Raw genomic sequence first — 22015 nt, 5'->3', positions numbered from 1 at the left:
AGATGATAGGATAAGAACTAGGACAATCTGCAGGGACCCTTAAAATAATCTGTTCATAGTAATCATGACATTTTTACAATGTAATTGTGGCCTCCTTTGTATTACTTGCTAGACTGCAAGCCTCGGGAAGAATTATGTCTTACTTGCCATTGTGTCCCCATTACAGGACCTTGGCATATAGGAGTTACTCAAACACTTGTTGAATGATCTGTGGCTCTATGCATTTTTATTCAGATCCAGTGTAGTACTTTAAAATGCTTTGCGGTTACAGAAAATACCTACATATAACTACAATATAAGCTTTACCCTGTTGCAGAGCTCATCATAGATAGACTGATTGATGGAATCTAGCAATTTTGCCTTTTCTATTCTTACAGGATATTTTGTTAAAATTAAACTGTTTTTACATAATTGTAGATGCATATGCAATTGTGAAAAATTAACACAGAATCAGTGTACCTTTTATTCATCTCTTCTCCCATTAGTAATATTTTGTGAAACTGTGGTATAATATCACTATCAGTATTGATATTGATAGGCTCAGTGTTGTTAATTGATCCTATTCAGATTTCCCTAGTTTGCTCCTGTTCATTTATATGTATTTATTTCTATGTAATTTTATTCCATGAATTCATGAATTCACCACTACAGTCATAATACAAAATAGTCTCTTTACCACAAGGATCTCTCCTGTTGCCCTTTTATAACCCCTCAGTCCTGAGCATATCTTTATGCTCATCCTTATTTAACCCTTGGCAGTTGCTAATCTGTTCTCCACTTCTATAATGCTGTCATTTCAAGAACATTATATAAATGGAATAGTCCCTCATGTAATCTTTAGTGAGTAGCTTTTCCACCCAGCATAATTCACTGGATATTTATTTAGGCTATTGTATTATCTGTAATTCATTCCTGTTTATTGACAGGTAATACTCCATAGTTGGCTCCTCACTCCACTCACCTATTGAAAGTATAGATTGTTTCCAGTCTTTAACTGCTACAAATAAAGCTACTGTGAAGATCTGTATGCAGATTTTTGTGTGAATATAAGTTTTCCTTTCTTCGGGTTAAATGACCAAGAGCATATTTGCTGGGCCATATAGTAGTTACATGTTTAGTGTTTTTTTTTAATGCCAAGTCATTTACCAGAGTACCTGTACCATTTACATTCTCCTAGCAATGTCTGAAGAACCAGTTTCTCTACATTTTTCTAGGATTTAGTGTCATTTATTTTTTATTTTAACCATCCTGATACTTGTGCAATCATAGCTCATTGCAGTTTTAATTTGGGTTTAATTAATATAGCTAATAATGTTAAACATATTTTTGAGTGCCCATTTGTAATGTACATATCCTCTCTGGTGAAATATCTGTGTCTTTTGACCATATCTAATTGAATTGTTCAGGTTTTTGTTTTGTTTTGTTTTAACTCTTGATTTTTGAGGGTCCATTATGCCTCCTGTATACTAGTTCTTCATTGGATATGTGGTTTCCATATAATTTTCTCCCAGTCTGTCCCTTGTCTTTTTATTCTCTTAACAATGTCATTTATGACAGACATTTGAAATGTTGGTCTGGTCCAATATGTAAGTTTTCCTTTTATGGTTTATGATTTTAGTATTTAGGAACTGTTTATGTTGCCCTAAATACCAAAGGTCATCTGTTTTTTCTAAAAGTTTTATAATTTTACATTTGAAGTTTGATCTATTTTGAGTTGTTAAAATTTATGATATAAAATTTACCAACTTGACTAAAGTATACAGTTCTAGTGACATTAAGTAGTGTACATTCTCAGTGTTTTACAGCCATCACCACTGTCTAGATCTAGAACTCCATTCACCCTAGACAGAAACCCAGTACCCATTAGGCCATCACTTCCTGTTCTCCCTGCCCACCGTGACTAGTATAAAAATGACAGTAAACAATCAACTTTTATTGCAATTTTATATTGCCATGATATCTAAGTGTGTTATTTTGTATTTTATAAAAACATTGGTTCACAGTGGGTTGGAAACTCCTTTGGGGATATTTGAGAAGCACTCAGTCAGGTGACATAATTAACTTATAGCACGTTGATCATAATTTGGGGTGGGGAAAATTAAATAATTTGACTGTCTTGTTATCTAACTATAGCTAGCTAGGTGCTTGGCTGTAGCAAACCCCAAATTATCTCCCTGGTATAAAATCAAAGATTATCCTCAGTATCAATAGTAATCATGTTAAGTGAATTATGGCTGTTTATATGCCTTCTGAATAGTTTTTTATTTTTTCCTCACCTGAAGTACATCTGCTAGAGTTAGAGTCTAGCAGCAACCTCAGCAAGTCTGACATTGTCCCTGGGAATTTGTTGAATTATTTCAAAAACTTGAAGTCATATTTCTTTTTTAAATTAGCTAATTACATTCCCTGTGGAATATAGTGGTCATTAAATATGGCCAAAACTTTTGCTCTAAAAGCATGAGTAAGAGAGTTAAAGAAGCTCTACTGACAGTGCTTATTGTGAAGATTTGCCATCAGTATGTGCCATTTTGCTTTTGGGTATTTTGGTTGCTGTTCCCTTCAAAAATTCATTTGGTAGTGATTGAACCTTAAGTTTCCTTTGGCTCTTAAAATATCAGTTTGGAATTTAGCATTATAACCTAAGATACCTTTTTTTTTAACCTAAGGTACTTTTTGATGAGTAAAACTTGTTTTAATTTTTTTTACAAGTTACTTTTTTTGCCCCTGGGGTGCTGGGGATCAAACCCAGAGCCTGGTACATGTGCAGCAAGTGCTACTGAGCTGCAGCCCCTCCCAGGAGCTCCTTTTTAAAGAAAGTCTCAAGTGTTATATTGGTGGCAAAATTAAGCTGATTAGTTAGTGCATGTAAAATTTGAAAGAATTTATCATGAATGTCCTCTTTTCTTTATGTTTTATTATGTAGAGAACAAGGGGTATACACAGACTTGAAACATGAGTTCGGATACCAGCCAAGAAGTGATCACTACTCCTCCTCCTCCTAGTATGCCTCACAAAGAGAGATATTTTGACCGAATTAATGAAAATGATCCAGAATACATCCGGGAGAGAAACATGTCTCCTGATCTACGACAAGACTTCAATATGATGGAGCAGAGGAAGCGAGTTACTCAGATTCTGCAGAGTCCTGTGAGTTGAAATAATTATAACTGTAAACTTTTCTTCCCCTGTGGAAACCTTAACGTAATGAGGTAGGAGGTCTCTTAAACTACCCCTCAGCTTTACAGAGGAGTAACCAGTTGCTTAAAGGAGAAATGGACACCTAATTTATATATTCAATTTGCAAAGCTTTATTAACAGACTAGTATTGTGATAGAGTACATTTTCTGGATACAACCTTTCACTAAAGGAGAATAGACAATTTTACTCCACTAAAGGATACCCAATTCAGACTAAGTATCTGTGAAGAAGATAAAAGGCATGATTCAAATATAGGAACTAAGAATTAAGTTTGGTGTATCCCATGCACATGTTTACTTTTTCCTTTGCCTACCTTCATGCTCAGAGAAGCATAGAAAGACAGTTTTTGAGAAGGTCTGTGATTTGGCAACTTTATGTTAATATATCTAATACAGGCATACATATGTGTACACACCCCAAATTAACTAGATTAAAAGTGGATTATTGGGGCCAGGGATTTAGCTCAGTGGTTCTGCTTACTGCCTCAAAAGTGCAAGGTCCCGAGTTCGATCCCCAGTACCAAAAAAAAAAAATGGATTATAAATTCAATTCAAGCTGAAAATACTATCATCTGCACAGCAATATCCAGACTTTTAAATCATATTCAGGTGGTTTGTTAGATTTCTTACAAACCTTTATGGAATTGCACAAGTCATATATAAGTGATGGAAAATGAGAGAACAGCTTTATATAAGAATCAAAATGAATTTATAGCTTTATGCATAATGTAGATCATGGGACACACACACACACCCCCCGTAAGATAGAATTTAGCACACACAGACACAATGTCCAGGTTAGGGTTACATTAGATTTCCAACTTAGGTACTTTTAAATTAAGCACAGAGGCATAGAGCCCTGGTAAATCATTTTTGTTAATGCCCTTGTGAATTTAATCACGAGTTAAGTCCAAAGCCAAAAGAGAATTCCACTCCGAGTAGTTCTCCCATAGGAGTGACCTTGATTGAAAGCATTGAAGTACAAGCTATAAAAGCAATGCAAGCTTTGAACAATTTAAAAAGTACAGTACCAAGTTTTTTAAAAACCCTTTCCAAATCGAATGGAAATTAACCAGAGAAGTCATGATGAGGGATTATATGTTATGCAAACCTGAGTTTCTATGTTTACAAATACTTAAATGGCACATTAATTATATAGATAGAAACTGACTTATTTCCTAAATAACTCCACTTTCAAGAACTAACTTATTAACCAAATGATTATTGTAACAGATAGTGTAAAGTAATTGAAAGAATGAAACCAAGTTCAGATTTTGTTAAAGGTTGTTTAAATACTGAGATTTCTTGGGGGACTATCTCAAAAGGATCATTAAATTCAAACTATAATGTTTAAATGAAAAAAGTAGTAAAGTATATTTCTATGCCAGAGTTTTTGTTTTATAGTTTCTCCATTGAACTAAAGACAGCATAATTTTTGTACTACTGAAGATTGAATCCAGGGCCTCATGCATGCGAGGGCGAGCACCCTACCACTAAACTGCATCTAAGCTAAGGCTACCACTGCTAGTAGCCCTAAGCAGTATCACTTTGAGTAGAATATTTAATTTTTTATACTCATGCATTTCCACGTGTAAATTGACTTAGAAGTATCAACTTTACTTATGCCTTGAAGAAGTTAAATAATGGAAAAGGGCAGACATATAGATAGATGGTCATTTCCCTTCCTGATTCACTTAACAAGAATGATCACAGAGAAATGAAAAGGCTGAAATTTAAAACAATTGTGGGTTATTTTTTTCCTAGATTCTTGCCTAGTGAATTTAAAATTTTGTTTGTGAAAGACTTGGAAGTATATAAATCTTGTCCTTCTCCCATAGTTTAAGGCAGTGGTTTTTAAATTTCTTTAAAAACAGAAATATTTCACCAAAAGAAGTGATACAGGATGACCTGTTAGTAATCTATTGCTAAATAAAAGATTACACCTAAAATTTAGCATCTTAAAATGATGAGCATTTTTTATCTCACCATTTCTTTGAGTCCAGAGTTCAGCACCAGCTTCACTGAGTGGTTTTGGTTCGGGTTCTCTCGAGAAGTTGTTTCTAAGACATCAGCCAAGGCCACTGTCCGCTGAAGGCTTGATGGGATGGGGAGCCACTGTTAAGATGGATCACTTACAGCTGTTGGCAGGCCACAGTTCCATGTCACATAGACTTCCCACCCTCCTTTCAGTACCAGGGATCGAACTCAGGATCTTGTGCTTTCGAGGCAGGCGCGACACCACTGAGCTAAATCCCCAGCACAACACATAGACTTTTCTTAAAGCTTGCTCCATCAGAGCAAGCATCAAGAGAAAGCAGCCTACAATATTTTAATGACCTAGTCTCAGGCATCACATCCCTTCACTTCCACCTTATTTATTAGTTATCAGTGAGTCACTAAGTTCAGTCCATACTCAAGGGAAGAGGAATTAAATTCACCTTTTGAGGGGACAGTTGTCTACTCTGTGGTCACAATTTATTTTAAAAACACCAGTCTGCCTTCAGCCACAATTTATTTCCCTTCTTCCCACGTGTAAAATATTGACCCTTTCCTAACATCCCCTTCAGCTTGAATCCAGAATCTCATCATCTAAATTTGGTCTAAGTGCCAATGTTCCACCTCAGGGAATAATTCTTTAAATACAGCTCATATATAGTTCCTCTCATTCTATTGACTATAAAGAGATGAGTTACCTGCCCTCACCCCACCCCTAATGGTGGAACAAGCATAAGATAACTGCTTATACACATTTCTCTTAAAAACTTTTGGAGTTTGGATACCAAACAGTCACTGATTCAAAGCAATTGTGAAATTTAGACACATGTTTGGAAGGTCTTAATGAGGATACCCAGTCCTGCTTACCAGGAGTGCATCTCCATGGCTCTTGGCTCTGCTCTCTGGGTTCTTGGTTGCATTGTCTGAATCTTCCTTCCTTTTCCATGAAAGGTAGTCAGTCAGCTTGCAACTCTGGTTTTCTCAACCTCCTTACTTCATACAGAAGTTTTGAGAGTCCAAAGGCCTCTTTTGTATTACTTTCAGCCCAAGCTTGCATTGTTTCTACCAATATAATTCTCTTAAAAATTTGATGGGCTGCCTATAAATATTGAAATTCATTTTATTGGACAAATCTATAACCAATAAAGATAAAAATCAAAGATATTATTAATTTTTTTTTTGGTACTGGGGATCAAACTCAGGACCTTGGCTTGCAAGGCAGGCAGCAGCACCACTGAGCTAAATCCTGGCCCTAATTTGTATTTTAAGTAACAAATTTATATGATATGAAACATTTATAAGCACACTTTTTTTAAACTCTTACCTTATGCCAGGTACCTATTATGTATATAGGGTAAAATATAATCCTCAAAGCAACTCAAAGGAGTATCAATATTCCTAGTTTACAGATGAATAAATAGAACTTGGAGACATTAAATAATTTGCTGAATGTTTTACAGTTAAATGGTGGGGCCAGAATGTTAACTCTGAAACTCATACCCTTAACCTGTAAATGGTTGCAACAATGAAAAAAATCCACACATACATAGTTTCTTCTTTTACTCATCTTCAGTTCTTTTGCTCAAGTTAATTTAACCCAATCCAAGAAGAATGCCTAATCAGAAGACATTTTGGTTCAAATGTAAATTTATAAATTTGGATAACAAAAATAGCATCGTATGCCTTGATATGAAAAAAATAGAAGAACAAAGAATTTGTCTTGCTGTAACCCCCAAGAAGTATTACTTCTTTCTAGGAATTTCACAGCTTCGGGTAATATTTTAAATTTTTTAAAGACATTATTTGTCTTATAGCTGGTATGGTAGTTCATTCCTGTAATCCCAGCATTCCAGGAGTATGAGGCAAGAGAATAGCAAATTTAAGCCCAGCCTGGGCAGTTTAGCAATTTAGCAAAACCTTGTCTCAAAGTAAAAACAAAAAAATAAAAAGCACTGGAGATGTGCATAGCTCAGTGGGAAGGCCTGGGGGGTGCCATCCCCAGTACCACAAAAGGAAGAAAGAAAAGATATTTCTCATAGAAATTAAGTCCTGGGCCGGGCTTCTGGTACATATCTGCAATCTCAGCTATTCTGGAGGCTGTGGCAGGATTGCAAGTTCAAGGCCAGCCTGGCAATTTGGTGAGACCTTGTCTTAAAACAAAACAAAATCGGGCCGGGGATTTAGCTCAGTGGTTCCAGCACCTGCCTTGCAAGGTCCCGAGTTCAATCCCTGATTCCAGAAAGAAAGAAAGAAAGAAAGAGAGAGAGAGAGAAAGAAAGAAAGAAAGAACTGGGGGTGTTAGCTCAGTCATAGAGCTCTTTGCTAGCATGTGCTAGGCCCTGGGATCAATTCCTGACACTGAAGGAAAAAAATCAAATGCTGGCATTTTGTTAATGCAATAGAGATTATCCACAAGTTCTCTTTGACCCATGTACTCTGCATGTGTATTGTCTGTGGAGATCCTAGAGTGTAATTTACCTCTTTTCTCAGAGTGCAGTACCTGGGACAAACTGTTGGGATTAGGTGATGCTTCATCAAAGTTAAGGGGACACATTGAACACAGTAGATACTGTGTATCCCCCAAAATAAGACTGGGTCTTATATTAATTTTTGCTTCAAAAGAAACAATAGAACTTATTTTCAGGAGATGTCTTACTTTTTCATGTACAACAATCTACACTACTTAAATACAGTCATTTCATCTTCCAGAACATCTTCATAACTCTCCAAATCCCAATTCCAGCCTGAATTTCTTGGGGCTCCATTTCCTGTAGAGCCATTGGCCCTGATCTCCCATGTGCGGTAACAGAGCTCTCCCTAAACGCACGCTTCTCGTCCATGTCACCTACTCATAGAGCATTGGCAACACAGCTGTCAGGAGTTTCATCCGGAGAGTCTTCACCCAAGTCATGACCTTGCAGGCTGGCTTCAGAGTTGCCATTAAATCACATGTTGATGGAAGACATATGAGGCAGAAGTGGCAAAAAAATGATGACAATTAAGAGTGATGACAAAAGCAACAAAAAATTACAGGCACCAAAATTCAGAAAACATGTATTTCACATGAATACATCAAGTACATCTGTTAAAACACTCAGCGTGCTGAGTTATGATGATTCACATTAGACAGGACCAAGCCCTCCCTTCTTGGGTTGTGTCTGTGCCCCAGTTGGCCATTGGCATCCGCCCTGGGTTCATTTGTTCACAGACATTCACCTCTCGTCCAAAGGCACTGACTTGAGTACAGACAGACACTTAATTATATCTATATTAAGTATTAATGTCAATATATTTAATTATGTATAATATCATTATTTTATAATTCAGTATGTCCATCGTGAACTGCAGTAGACATACTGAATGTGTCCGTCTGGCTAACATCTTAACTGGGCCTTATTTGGGGTAGGGCTTATGTTACAAGCACCCTAAAAAATGATGCTAGGGTTTATTTGCTGGTTAGATCTTATATTTGGGGGAAATATGGTATGTAGTAACTCCAAAGAATTATTAACATTGAATTTTTATAGGAATGATCATTCATCATAAAGATAAGTTAAATGTTTATTCTTTTAATATTCTAATGAAAGTTTAGTGTTCCAGCAAATTGTTTTAAATTAGCTGAAAGTTTTATATTAGTAATAGTTTTTACACTTAATGTTTTATGACTTATGTAATTATCTGAGTAATATTTCAAAGTCATATGAAACCAAAATTAAGTTATAGATCTTCATAATAAATAAATGAGGGCCAGGGATTTAGCTCAGTGGTTCTGGCACCTGCCACACAAGCTCAAGGTCCCAAGTTGGGTCCCTGGTACCAAAAATAAATAAATAAATAAGCCTTTTGCACTAGAAGAATTTTTATCTGTTGAAGCACTGTCAACTATATTAAAAAGACTGAGGAAATTTCATTTACTTTGAGATTGTTTTCTTTACCTATACTTAACCCTAAAGGGACCACTAATAATTTATTTCCAGAGGGCTTTTACATCACTCTGTGACACAACAGATATTCCAAATGGGGATCACCTTTAGGATAGTTTTTACCGTATTGTGTGATATAGAGAATGAAGATATTTTTACTTAACAAAAAACATTTGAGGGGCCCAGGGATTTAGCTCAATGGTTTCACCACTTGCTGCGCAAGCTCAAGGACCCAAGTTCAATCCCCAGTACCAAAAAAAAAAAAAATTTGACCCAGTTCCTGTGACATTTACTAGCTATGTGGCCTTGAACAGGTTTTCACCCTGTCTTACTTTGCTTTGTTATCCCACCCAGCAGAAATTCTCATCAGTTTAACAAGTAGTTTGAGTCTCTTGAGCCACTGGTTGCCTTTTGATTAAGCCTTTGTAAATCAGCACACTGAGCAGATTGGCTTGATTCATGTTGACTCTGAGAGTTTACGTAAACTTTGGTCCAGCTCCAGCAAATGTCTACAATTTTATGGCATCCACTTAGTGTCTTCCATTTCTGGGTCTAACCTCTTTAAGCCTGTTTCTCTCTCTCTCTCTCTCTCTCTCTCTCTCTCTCTCTCTCTCTCTCTCTCTCTCTCTCTCCCTTAAAACAGAGTCTCACTAATGTTGTTCAGGCTGGCCTCCAACTCTCAGTGATCTTCCTGCCTCAGCCTCCCGTGTGCTGGGATTACAGGCATGCACCACCACACCTGGCTTTTTGTATCATTTTAATCTGTGGAAAGGGGTTTAAGTTCTCCCCTCAAGAACATAGGGCCAAGGACATTCAATCAATAAAATAGATTAACACCTCCTTCTCAGATCTATTGTAATACATGTAATGAGTAATATGCATAATAGATAACCTTGATATTTTCTTTTTACTAAATCAAAGAATACTTGTTATAACTGCTCTGAACTGAGAAAAGTTTAAATATTTTGGTTTTTAAGGGAAGATAGTATTTTTGAGAACAGATTTGGCCATGCCATGTGTCCAAAAGTTTTCTATAGTTTATATAAAGATAAATGAGGATAATTCCAGGCATGATGATGCACACCTGTAATCCCAGCACTGGGAGGCTGAGGCAGAAGAATCACCATAAGTTCAAGGCCAGTCTGAACTACATGGTGAGACCCTGTCTCAAAAAAAAAAAGATATCTCAAAGATTCTTTGTCTTTCAGCCTTGATCATGGTAAATACTTCTCATCTGTATGAAGGCATCCATCCTTCACAACAATTCTTGGTTCACAATCTCAAGGGTATTAGTGGAGTATACTTTAGAAGATAGTTTCTTTTGTTCCAGTCACATATTTAAGTGAACTAGTTATAATTGATGAAATTAGATCTTTCCAAATTTTTATAATTGTACTAATGATATGCCTTTAACAAGCAAATTTATAGAAGTAAAATTACATTTAACTAGTGAAAACTGTTCCATGAAGTCAGAATTCAAATGTGGTCACAGTTAGTTGTGTTTTTAAAAAATTGATCACCCACATATTCTTATTAACAGAAAGTATAATATCTCCCTTTTGTTCCTGTGTCCCCCCACAAAAGTAGCAAGAGTCCAGAATAGGAATACATGGAGCCCAGAGTTGGAAAAAGTGTAATTTCTCTAGTATAGTTTTGGTGAAGGGGAATAATTAGTTCTTGACTCTTCCTATTACTCTGCCTGCAGAGTTCCTGGAGCTAAGGAACTGCCATGGAAATCATAAAACAGAAGCTGTGACTTAGTATGTCTTAGTAACAGCTTTTGCTGTGAATCTATACAAAGTGGCACCCTGTTCAAATAGGGGCTGTCCTGACTTAGATGACAATGCACCTAAGCAAGGAATGGCTCTTTCAGCATTGCCTCACACCTGGTGCTCAAGTTGCATTTTAGTGACAGTTGTTTTAGTGTACTGTCTAGTGTGGATATAATACTATCTCATTTTCTTTGAGTTTAAGAATTATTTTTTTCACCTAGCCTAAAAGCAGGCTTCTTGCTGCTGCTTCCAGTGTTTCAGTTTTATTTTATGTCTTATATTTGTTTGTATATAGTGTAGGTAAAAGCTATTCAAAAGAGAGCAAAGGATGATTATTTCAGAGCAAATTTGGTTCATTCTGCTTCAAGTGAAAATATGTGCTCAGTGATTATTTTTGTGTATTACAGGCCTTTCGGGAAGACCTGGAATGCCTTATTCAAGAACAGATGAAGAAAGGCCACAACCCAAGTGGATTACTAGCATTACAGCAGATTGCAGATTACATCATGACCAGTTCTTTCTCAGGCTTTTCTTCACCTCCACTCAGTATGTCAGTTTTGGAGAATTTTAAAAATTACACTTTTTAGGGGCTGGGGATTTAGCTCAGTGGTTCTGCCACCTGCCCTGCAAGTACAAGGACCCGAGTTCGATCCACGGTACAAAAAAAAAATTACACTTTTCTCTCTACTTTAGAATACTGATGTCCCTAGGTGCATATTCAGCTCAGGTCCAGTCATTAAGTTATAATATCTAACACCCAGGGTACCATAGTATTAGAATCTCTTTTTCATATCAATCAGGCATTTACTAGACTTCATAACAATTGCAGAATAGTTTAAGACATGGTCCCTGCCCCACATAAGTATATTTTAATTAATACTGTAAGGTAGCTACAGAGAAAAACATTACAAAGTTGTTAATAAGAAATTGTCTAAAGAGCTTTCATAAGTCATCATGCTGTGAGCTCAGAGTTGGAATTGATTTCTGGCTAGAATAGACTTAAGAAAACTTGATGGAAGAAGACAGGTCTCAACGAATCAGGCTTTAAAAGATAGAATATGGGCCAGGGATTTAGCTCAGTGCTTTTGCCACCTGCCTCACAAGCACAAGGTCCCGAGTTCCATCCCCAGTACCAAAAAAAAGAATAGTTAAAACTGGATATAAAAGGATTTTGACATTTTATTCATTCAACAGCTCTTTAGTGATAAAACCACTTTGGCGAACTGAACACTGTAAGGCCACCAGGAATCACAAGGTCTTAGCTTCCGTGCTGTGTATTTCAGCTGTGAGACACACAGAGCTCACTGCACGGCCTGAGAGCACTAATGGAGACTGCTTCAGTCACACTGAAGGGATGAAGGGTTTTCCTTTTTTCTCTCTTACACTTGCTGCCTCTCTTTTCCTTTTTCCCTTATTTTTATTAGAAACATCTAAGTAGGATTTCAGTGAGCTCATGTATTTTCTAGATGGAGGGTAAAGTGTGAAGAAGCATCGTGGTGATGAGAACACACGAGTGAGGCTAAGCTTGTAGTACTCCATGTGGGCCTTTCGATGCTGCATCGGAGAGTCCTGGTGTGGAGTCTAGAGAGGAGCTGGGTGACTGACAGGGCCGTTGCTGTCAGACCAAGGAGGACCACCAGCACAGAAACTGAGAAAACCTTGTGAGGAAAGACTAGATGGGTGATAATGTGAGTACCAGGAAAGGGAAAGAGCAGTGAGATATACGTGCCTGAATTAAAGGAGTGGTTGTGGGTATAAAGCGGTGGTGGCGAACCTGTAGTTCATGTGTTGCAGTGGACTGTATCATTGAAAGCTCTAAAAGGTTTGCCATCACTGGTATTAAGGGAAAAGAACAGTGAGAGCATAGCCAAGGAAAAGTAGAGAGGCCTCGTAAGAAATTTGATGTACTTGGGGAGGGAAAGAATGAAGGGTTCCCTAATGACTGAGTTCTCTAGCTTCAGAGAAACATTCTGCTAGCAAAAGCAAAAACTCAAATGTAGTACTAGTTTGCTTCGCTCTTTGCATAATATTGAGCATATCTGTTCCTTTTAGGAACAGGGAGTGCACTGGTAAACAATACAGACAAGATTCCTTTTCTCAGGAAGACAGAAAACAGACCAAGTAAGTAAGACGATCAGGTAACAGGGAGTGCTCTGCAGAGAGTTATAATATGGTGATATGAGAGAGCGAGCACCGGGGAACCAAAGAAGACCTCTCCGAGGGTATGACATTTAAACTGCAATCTAAATAGGAAGAAGGAGTGAACCATACCAAGATGGAAAGGTTGAGGACAGTAGTTCAGATGACAAATGGTAGGAATGACTGGTCTTGTTGGGGGTCGGAAATAATAATGGTTAAGGGGCCGTGGATTTAGCTCAGTGGTGCCACCCCCTGCCTCGAAAGCGCAAGGTCCCAAGTTCGATCCCTGGTACCAAAAATAATAATAATGATAATAATGGTCTGGAGCATGGTTTTCAAGGAACAAGTAAAGTCAGATAAAAAACAAACCAAATTATATGAAAATGTGATTTTGATATAAATCATGTCACAGCCAGGTTTGAAAGTTTAAATTTACTCCTAACTTTGGTAGGAAGCCATTTTAAACAGGAGGTAATTTTTAAAAGTCACTGTATTTTCTGTGTAAGAAATGGACTGGGAGATTTTGTAATTTGAACAAAAATAGGAAAGTGCAGATATAGGGATCTAGTTTGGCTTGGAAAATGGAGGAGTCCAGCTTTCAGTGTGCTCAGTTTGCATGGCCAGAACGCACAGCAGTCAACACAGCCTGAGATCTCCGGAGAGTCTTGACGGGACGTGAAGAAGAGTGCACACTGCCTAGGCGTGGATTAGATGCTCATACAAGAGATACAGACAGAAGGGAAGCATCCAAAATGAGAATCTTAGCTTCTGAGAGGAACACGAGGCAGGGAAAACAGAACAGTAAGAAAGGCTGTCCTGTACATGTCTTAGATTCCGTGTCAGGAACACAGAGCTGCAGGGGTCTGGGTGACCTGCTGGAACGTGCAGAGGGTGGCGGCAGCACAGCCTTGGCGCCCTGTTCGGATATCAGAAAGTGGAAACCAGGCAGTTTGCCTGGCACACTTATGTGGTGGTGTGAAGAGTGGAAGTTAATTGGAAAGGGTAGGGGAAAGTACGAGATAGGGTAATGTCAGAAATTATACTATTTTTCATGGCTAACATAGGCTTAAAACTTCCTTTGAATTAGTTTGCACCATTTCACAACTAGATCTCACACTCGGGCCTTCTCTTTAAAAGTTCCGACTGGGCTTGTGTTCTCAGATTAAAAGCAAGACATTAGGAATCTCAAATGGCTCTCTTCGGAATGATAGGGGTTATTGTGGGGTCCACCCAGGAGTTAGGGCCCGGACTCGAATATGGAACTGAGGAACCTTGTGAAGAGAGTGACGGAATGTGCTGGCAAATCATCTGTGGTGGCCCAGGAAAGGTTAAGAGTTAAAGGTTACTAAGGGTTTCTTATAGCCTGCAGGATTTGTAAGGTCATCAATACCAGAAAAGTTGAGAGAAGAGAGAAAATAAGAAAAATAGAGGTTAAAATCACTTTTAGAACCTTTTAATTTGTGTGCTTTTGTGTTGCAGGCTGTTAGGCTGAAGGGTAGGGAGCAAGTCATGGTCAGAGATAAAGACCAAGGTGTCATTACACAGTAATAAGTGTGAGGGGGCTTAGGAGTGCATAATGTTTTCATGGAGAAAAGTAAAATGAGAAAGGGGCAGAGTAGAAGCCTGAGCTTTGACAAAGAGCCACAGTTGGAGGAAGGAAGAGGAATAGAACTTGTGCAAAGAGAAAAGAAACAGTATAAGGATGGTATCACTTAGGCCAGGGGAAGAATTGTAGAAAAGAGGCAGTGGTAAAAGGTGCCAGGCAGTAAAGGGGTCAAGGAGAATGAAGACTGAACACAAGTTGAACTTGGAAATTGGCAACAGTTGAACTTGGCAATTGGGTCATTAGAGACCTTCAAAAGAGCAGAAACTAGATTATTATTTGTATGCATTCTTTAATCTTGATCTCTTATGTTTGAATAAAAGTCAAAAGAAATATTAGAAAAGTATCTTTCTTTTGAGGTCTTTTTCATCATAACATTAGCCGTAGCCTCAATATTTAATAAAACTTTTCACCTCGGGAATCATGGAACCATTTTTTCCCAGTGATTTGATATAGTCACTCCCCAGCAAGTAGTAGAAGTAACTTTTACCAAGCAATCACAGAGATGGCTGATACTTACTTTCACTCTTGGTATGCTTCTCTGAAAAAGGATAAGCTAATAAAACACTGTATGAACTGGTTATTTACAAGGCTGTTTAATCCCAGTACTGGCTACTTTCTGACATCTCATTTCCAGGTAAGATATTATTTGACTCTGAATCTCTCTCCACAATTTTTCCTGTCTTAGGTCTTGGCATGGTCACACCTATTAATGACCTTCCGGGTACAGATACATCCTCATATGTGAAAGGAGAAAAACTTACTCGTTGTAAACTTGCCAGCCTGTACAGACTTGCAGATTTATTTGGATGGGCTCACCTGGCAAGTACATACATCTCAGTGAGTTCTTTGACTTTTACTTCTTTTTTTTTTTTAATTCAATTAAAAAGCAACCATGTCCTCACTTTTACTTGGAAGTCCAGTTTTCAGACTTTTTTCTCTGAACTCAGTATGCTGAGTTACAACCTAATGCTGATTTAAATAGTATCTCCAAGAGAGAGGCTACAAGTATGACAGCTTTCTCTCTGCTACCTGTGTTGTTCCTTTGACACAGACCAACTATCCAAGGAAAAAGTACTATGGCAGAATTATCCCTCTCCTTGTTAATTATATCTGACATGAGTGGCATTGAAAAACATTTGGGCCAAGAAAAATTAAAGGGTCAGGAAAGTTTCTCCCTGGTGTTTATATTTAAATGTGTTTTTCTTGGAGGTTTTTTTCACATTTAGAAGTAAGATACTCTTTGGAATGAAAAAAATATTAAAATGGAGTGTGATGAGAATGACATAGACACATAGTACAGTCCACCAAAATCTTTTTTCTCCCTGGACATTTCTTAGTTCCCCAAGTTCCATTTTTACTTTATTCCTTTCTAGGAAGAGACTTTGTTATCTTTCCTGCCTGTTTTCCCTTAATTTTCATATTGCAAATTAAGATTATAATAATTTCTACATTGGGTTGAGTAATATTGGCATTTATTTTTCTTGAATCGATCTGACCTTAAGCAATGTTGAAACCCCAAAATAACTTTAGAGAAGCCCAGTAAATAAGAAAATAGTAAAAAAAAAAATTTAATTTAAAAAAGCTACGTTTACCTTTAAAAATGGAAAAAGTGTTGAGTTTTTTAGCCAGTATTTGAAAATGGAGGGAAACTTTTAAGAAAAGTTTCATATTGCAGACTTAGAATTTTTGCATTATTGTTTTATCCCCATAGATCATTGAAAACTATTGCTCATAACATTTACACTAAAAAATACATATCCCTTGAAGTAAGCCTCTGTTGTTTCTTCTTTCTTCCAGGTAAGAATAAGTAAGGAGCAAGACCACATTATAATAATTCCCAGAGGCCTATCTTTTTCTGAAGCCACAGCTTCCAATTTGGTATAATTTTCATTCCTGTGTTACTTTTTCGGATCTCCCTTGTGCTTTCCTGACAGTTTTTAGTTTTTAGCACAGAATGGAACAAGTTGGTATGGATGGAAAAACACTAGTGAACAATGAAGGGTCTGGAAAATTAATGTTGATTTTTAAGAAAAGCTTTAGAGTTCAAGTAAAACAGTGGTTGAGGGACTAATGAGTTGGAATTAACATCAGTTAACCTTTTTATGTTTTGAAGGGAATCCTTTTTTTTTTCCATCCCATACACTCCAGAATCCTTTTTAAAGCAAACAGGCTGTTTATTTTGTAGCTAAATGTAAGCAATGTTAAGTATAGAATCTGAACTAGCATTTTCTCTTTTCCATGATTATCTTCCTACCCACTGACATCAACTCATACAACAGCAGGAGCTACATTGGGTGCTACAATGTTAGTAAATGAAAATTTTCCAACTGTTTCAGAAAATGTTAAATTTGTCCAAATCCCTAGTGAAGAGCTGAATGAAGTTACTCAGTTACTGGCAAACTCTGCTTCTTGCTAAATACTAAGTTTTGTTGTAGACTTTGTGCTTTCCAAAGTTGTATCGGAAAAAAACTGGTATAGTTTTTTTCCTGGTACGGGGATTAAACCCAGGGCCTTTGCACTGAGCTCTAGTACCCAGGCCTTCTTATTCTTTATTTTGAGACAAGCTCTCACCACGCTGCCCAGGCTGAGCTTGAACTTGCGATCCTCCTGCCTCAGGCCCCCAGAGTGCTAACACAGGCCGCCACACCAGGCAGGCCTCATTCTTCTACACATTGTCTTTGCTGCTTTTGCACTCCCATGACAACACAAAAAGTCTTGCAACGGAATCTCAGAAAGTAAAAAATACTTACTGTATGACCTTTTCCACAACAGTTTACCACTCCCTGCTTAGCTTGTGGAACATAGACAAACTTTGATACATTTATACCAATTAAATATGTCTTTTTGATTTTTCCAGGTAAAAGTCAATATAATAGGAGAAGTGGTTGACCAGGGAAGTACTAATTTGAAAATTGATCATACAGGATTCAGCCCCCATGCTGCAATCTATTCAACACGTCCTGATGTTAAGTGTGTAATACACATCCACACACTTGCTACAGCAGCTGTAAGTCAGTGAGAAACCAAAACCAATAATGACTTTGGAAAATGTATTATGTTCATGACTTTCCCAACATGCTGCTTTACTGTCTGCATTCCTTCAGACCCTGCCATCAAAATCATATTTTAAATATTAATCCTCTGCATAACCGGAGAGCAAAAGGCTCAGGCCAAATGCTACCATTGTAGAAAACAACTGGAGAGATAGCATTTGGATTTTAAAACTAATCAGTTTATAATTGTGTCATTGAGTTTTTAGAACAAAACTTCTGTCATAATATTTGACATAACATGTAAATTGAGTTGTATTCCCTAGGCCCCCCTTTTTTCCTGGAAGAAGTGAAGAACTAAAGTGGGAGTGGGCTGCAGTAGTGAACACCATGCTTCCTGAGCTGCCTAAAGAGTCAGTTCCTATGAAAATGTATGCAGTAACCTAATGTGCTTTGTTGGTATGGATCCAATAAAATAGGTGTCCTCCATGAAGTATGGGATCCTTCCAATTTCTCAAGAGTCCCTTATCCTGGGAGACATCGCCTATTATGACTACCAAGGATCACTTGATGAACAGGAGGAGAGAATTCAACTGCAGAAAGTTCTGGGGCCAAGTTGTAAGGTGTGTAGTAAGAATCTATCTAAGGAGCTATTTTTGTTCCTGCTACTGTTGATGAAAGCAGTGTGAGCTATGCCAGTTATTTAAAGTGATTGCTCTGGGGATTCTATTTTAGGTGCTGGTACTCAGGAATCATGGAGTGATAGCACTTGGAGAAACAATTGAAGAGGCTTTTCATTATATTTTTAATGTGCAGATAGCCTGTGAGATTCAGGTAGGAAAAAAATACCCCTTTTGTTGCTTTACTCTTTGCCTGTTGGATTTTATGTTTATGTATTTCCAAAACCTATTCATCAGTGGCTTTTTGTTTTGCCTTTTAAGAGAAGTTCTACTGAAGTAAAAAGACTTGTCAACTCACTTGTTTCTTGCTGAAAATAGGAGGAAAGGACATTAAAATCCATAAACACATAATTCTGAATGTCTTAATAAACATCATTTTTTCCACAATCCTTTCTGTTTTCACCCTCTAGTTTAGTGGTAATTGAGAAGCAGCAGCAGCCGCAAATCAAGAATCAAATGCATTGTGGCCACTTTCATAAAAGACAGACTGTACAGCCCGAAGTTTTATGAACTCAGGCAGTTTGTATCAGTTCTATAGCTCCTTTAGTAGACATGATATTTATTAACCACTTTTTCCTCAGAGTAGCTGAGTGTATATAAAGGCTCTAATTTCTGTCTTAAAGAAAAACAAACCAGATTCTCTTAAAGCAAATGGTAATAGTCAGTTGGAAGTGTCACAAGAAAGTTGGAAGAGAAAAAAAACGTCTACCGAGTGTATCTTGTCTTAACCAACTTCTTTTTTGCTTTAATGGTCCCTCTTCTCAAATGGGGCTACGAAAGACTGAGACAATGAGCTCACAACTTCTGTCTAAATATCCTTAAATTCAAAGTATAGTGTCCCTAAATTCCTGTTTAAATTATACCTTTCAGCAAAAAATATTAACTAGATAGTCATGGGAAAATGTCAAGAAAAGAACTTTAAAATTTGGCAAGAGAACTCAGTTGCTTGAAATATTTTTAAAAGATGTGAGTCTAAATGTGTTTTCCAGCAGGAGGACCAGAGTCCTGGGAGATGTCTTTTTCAGCTAGATGGAAAAGCTATTTCGGCTGCCTACTTGCCCAAGAGTGTTGCTTTGTCATTGTTAGTAGCCCAAATAAGTATTACGGATATTTGCCACATTAAAGTTGTCCGTTTTTGAAAGTAATATAGTCATTGACAATCTTTCCAGTTTTATGTGTCTGTATGTTTCCCTATTGGTTGCAGGTGCGGGCATTGGCAAGCTCAGGTGGAGTAGACAATCTGTTTGTCCTGGATCTTCAGAAGTATAAGGCTTTCACTCACACTATAGCAGCAGCTGGAGGAGGAGGGGTAAACATGGGCTCCCAGCAGAAATGGAAGGTTGGAGAAGTTGAATTTGAAGGGCTGATGAGGACTCTGGATAATTTGGTAGGTGAAAAAAATTGAACATGTACTTGGGTTTCATGTCTTCAGATTCAAGAGCAGATACTTTTACCTTCCTTTGGTTTTAAGATATATTTCTTTTCCAGGATGAGAATTTGACTGAAGGTAGGCATGTTGGTGTAATTTAACCACATTTTTAAGAATCAAACTTGAGATATGCAAGTATCTTTTTTTCCTCAAGAATACAGTGCATTGTCATTCATTATAGCCACTGTATTGTACAGCATATCTCTTGAACTGAACTCTCCTATCTAACTGAAATTTTGTATCCTTTGGCTAACTTCTCCCCTCCCCGAGTCCCTAGTAACCACTATTTCATTCTGCTTTATGAATTCAACTTTTTTAGATTCCACATGTAAGTGAGATCATGCAGTATTTGTCTTTCAGTGCCTGGCTTATTTCACTTAATGTAATGTCCTCCAGGTTGTCATACATGACAGAAATTCCTTCTTTTTAAAGGCGTATGACATAGCATTATATATTTGTGCCACATTTTCTTTGTTCATTTTATCAGGTTTGATAGACACTTACTAGGTTGATTATTTATCTTAGCTACTATGACTAATGCTGCAGTGAACATGGAAGTATAGGTATATCAACATACTGATTTCCGTTCCTTTGGGTATATATCCAGTAGGGGGCTTACTGGACCATAGACTTCCATGCTGTTTTCCATAAGGCTGTACTAATTTTACATTCCCACCAGTAGTGCACAGGGGTTCCTTTCCCCTCAGCCTCCCCAACACTTGTATCTTGCCTCCTTGATAATAGACATTCTACACTTGATCTTAGCCAAAAGGCTGAGAAGCGATGATAATAGACATTCTAACAGATAGGCTTTAAAGTTTGCATTTCCCTGATGGTTAATGATATTGAATACTTTTCATGTACTCATTGGGCATTTGAGTGTCATCTTTTGAGAATTGTTTACTCAGGTCTCTTGCCCATTTTTAATTGTTATTGAAAAATACTTCTTTTCTTGTTATTTAGTTGTTAGTTATTAGTTGTTTTAGTTCCTTATATATTTGGATATTAGCCCCTTAGCAGATGTATGGTTTGGCAAATGTCTTTCTTTTTTTTTTTTGTAGTAGATATTGAACCCAGGGCCTTCACAGTAAGCTACATCACCAGCTCTTTTAATTTCTTATTTTTTGAGGTAGCATCTCACTAAGTTGCCTAGGCAGGACTCGAACTTAGGATCCTCTAAACTATACCTCCCAAGAGCTAGGATTACTGGCATGTGTCACTATGCTCAGCTTTTGCTTTTCTTTTTCTTCTTTGCAGAGCTAGGGCCTCATGCCTGCTAGGTAAGCACTCTACCACTGAGCTACATTGTTGGCCTGACAAATGTCACCTTGTCTTAGATTTTGCCCGCTTCCAAGAAGGGTCAGAAGGCAAATTCCCTTCAGAACCAGGGACAAAGACTTAAATGAGCACTGAGATTTAGTTCCCCAAAAACTACATTATAGGTAGGAAAGTTTTTCTGGTCAGCAGTTTCGAAATTTCCTTTGTCAGGAACAGTTGTATGAGTGGAAATGAGAGTACCAGCTGAAATCAGTTTGTTTGTTTTTTGGGGGGTTTTTTGTTTGTTTGTTTTGGTACCAGGGATCAACTCAGGACCTTGTGCTTTCGAGGCAGGCGCCGGAACCACTAAGCTAAATCCCCAGCCCAGCTGAAATCAGTTTTAACCAGATCTTGAAATTTGCTTAACTTCAACTCTGGTGTGATGGAGAGGTTATAGTGGGGTTTTAAAAGATGTTTTCCTCTTTGTTTTTCAAGAAGAGTCTTTTTGAATCATTTGTTTGAAGAAATAAGCTTCAGATGTTGTGTTGGTACAGATTTGATTGCTTCAGCTGCGGCTTTCCCTTCCTCAGGGATATAGAACAGGCTATGCTTATAGGCATCCTCTCATTCGAGAGAAGCCTCGACACAAGAGTGATGTGGAAATCCCAGCAACTGTGACTGCTTTTTCCTTTGAAGACGACACAGTGCCACTCTCTCCTCTCAAGTACATGGCACAGAGACAGCAGCGTGAGAAAACGAGGTGGCTGAACTCACCCAATACCTACATGAAAGTGAACGTGCCCGAGGGCTCTCGCCACGCGGAGACCAGCCCCAGGACCAAAATCACAGTATGCTTCTCTTTGCACTGTTTACCTTTACTAAATGTTCTGCCTACTTCCTCATGAACTGATCTGTATCTGAATTATTGAGAAAGCAGAATTTACTATTAGAAAGTATTTGTCAAGTATTAGCTTTATTTAAAGCACTATTCTAAGTGCCACACATGCATAATCTCATTTCATTCTCC

At 37.7% G+C, this 22015-nt stretch overlaps 1 protein-coding gene across 33 annotated transcripts in view; it reads left to right on the top strand.

Moving 5' to 3' along the window:
• Add3 (adducin 3) overlaps window positions 1-22015 on the top strand; it is a 127544-nt gene that overhangs the window by 95448 nt on the left and 10081 nt on the right. For 18 of the 33 annotated variants that reach the window (XM_087185333.1, XM_087185321.1, XM_087185331.1 and 15 more), the window contains 9 exons: window positions 2924-3147; window positions 11295-11433; window positions 15318-15469; window positions 16430-16510; window positions 17490-17639; window positions 18102-18245; window positions 18358-18456; window positions 19507-19689; window positions 21579-21836. In XM_087185333.1, the coding sequence (XP_087041459.1) occupies window positions 2953-3147; window positions 11295-11433; window positions 15318-15469; window positions 16430-16510; window positions 17490-17639; window positions 18102-18245; window positions 18358-18456; window positions 19507-19689; window positions 21579-21836 (1401 nt within the window). In that variant the 5' untranslated portion in view covers window positions 2924-2952. Of the gene's footprint in view, window positions 1-2923; window positions 3148-11294; window positions 11434-12939; window positions 13009-15317; window positions 15470-16429; window positions 16511-17489; window positions 17640-18101; window positions 18246-18357; window positions 18457-19506; window positions 19690-21578; window positions 21837-22015 lie in introns of all 33 variants that reach the window. The other 15 variants (XM_087185309.1, XM_087185307.1, XM_087185330.1 and 12 more) reach the window with 1 other exon arrangement.

Source organism: Heterocephalus glaber, unplaced genomic scaffold (assembly GCF_053883595.1).
Source record: "Heterocephalus glaber isolate CG9 unplaced genomic scaffold, H.glaber_assembly_v1.0 deba00001497, whole genome shotgun sequence".
Taxonomy (NCBI): domain Eukaryota; kingdom Metazoa; phylum Chordata; class Mammalia; order Rodentia; family Bathyergidae; genus Heterocephalus; species Heterocephalus glaber.
Note: the sequence above shows the minus strand (reverse complement) of the source record. Positions and strands in the feature narration are given on the sequence as shown.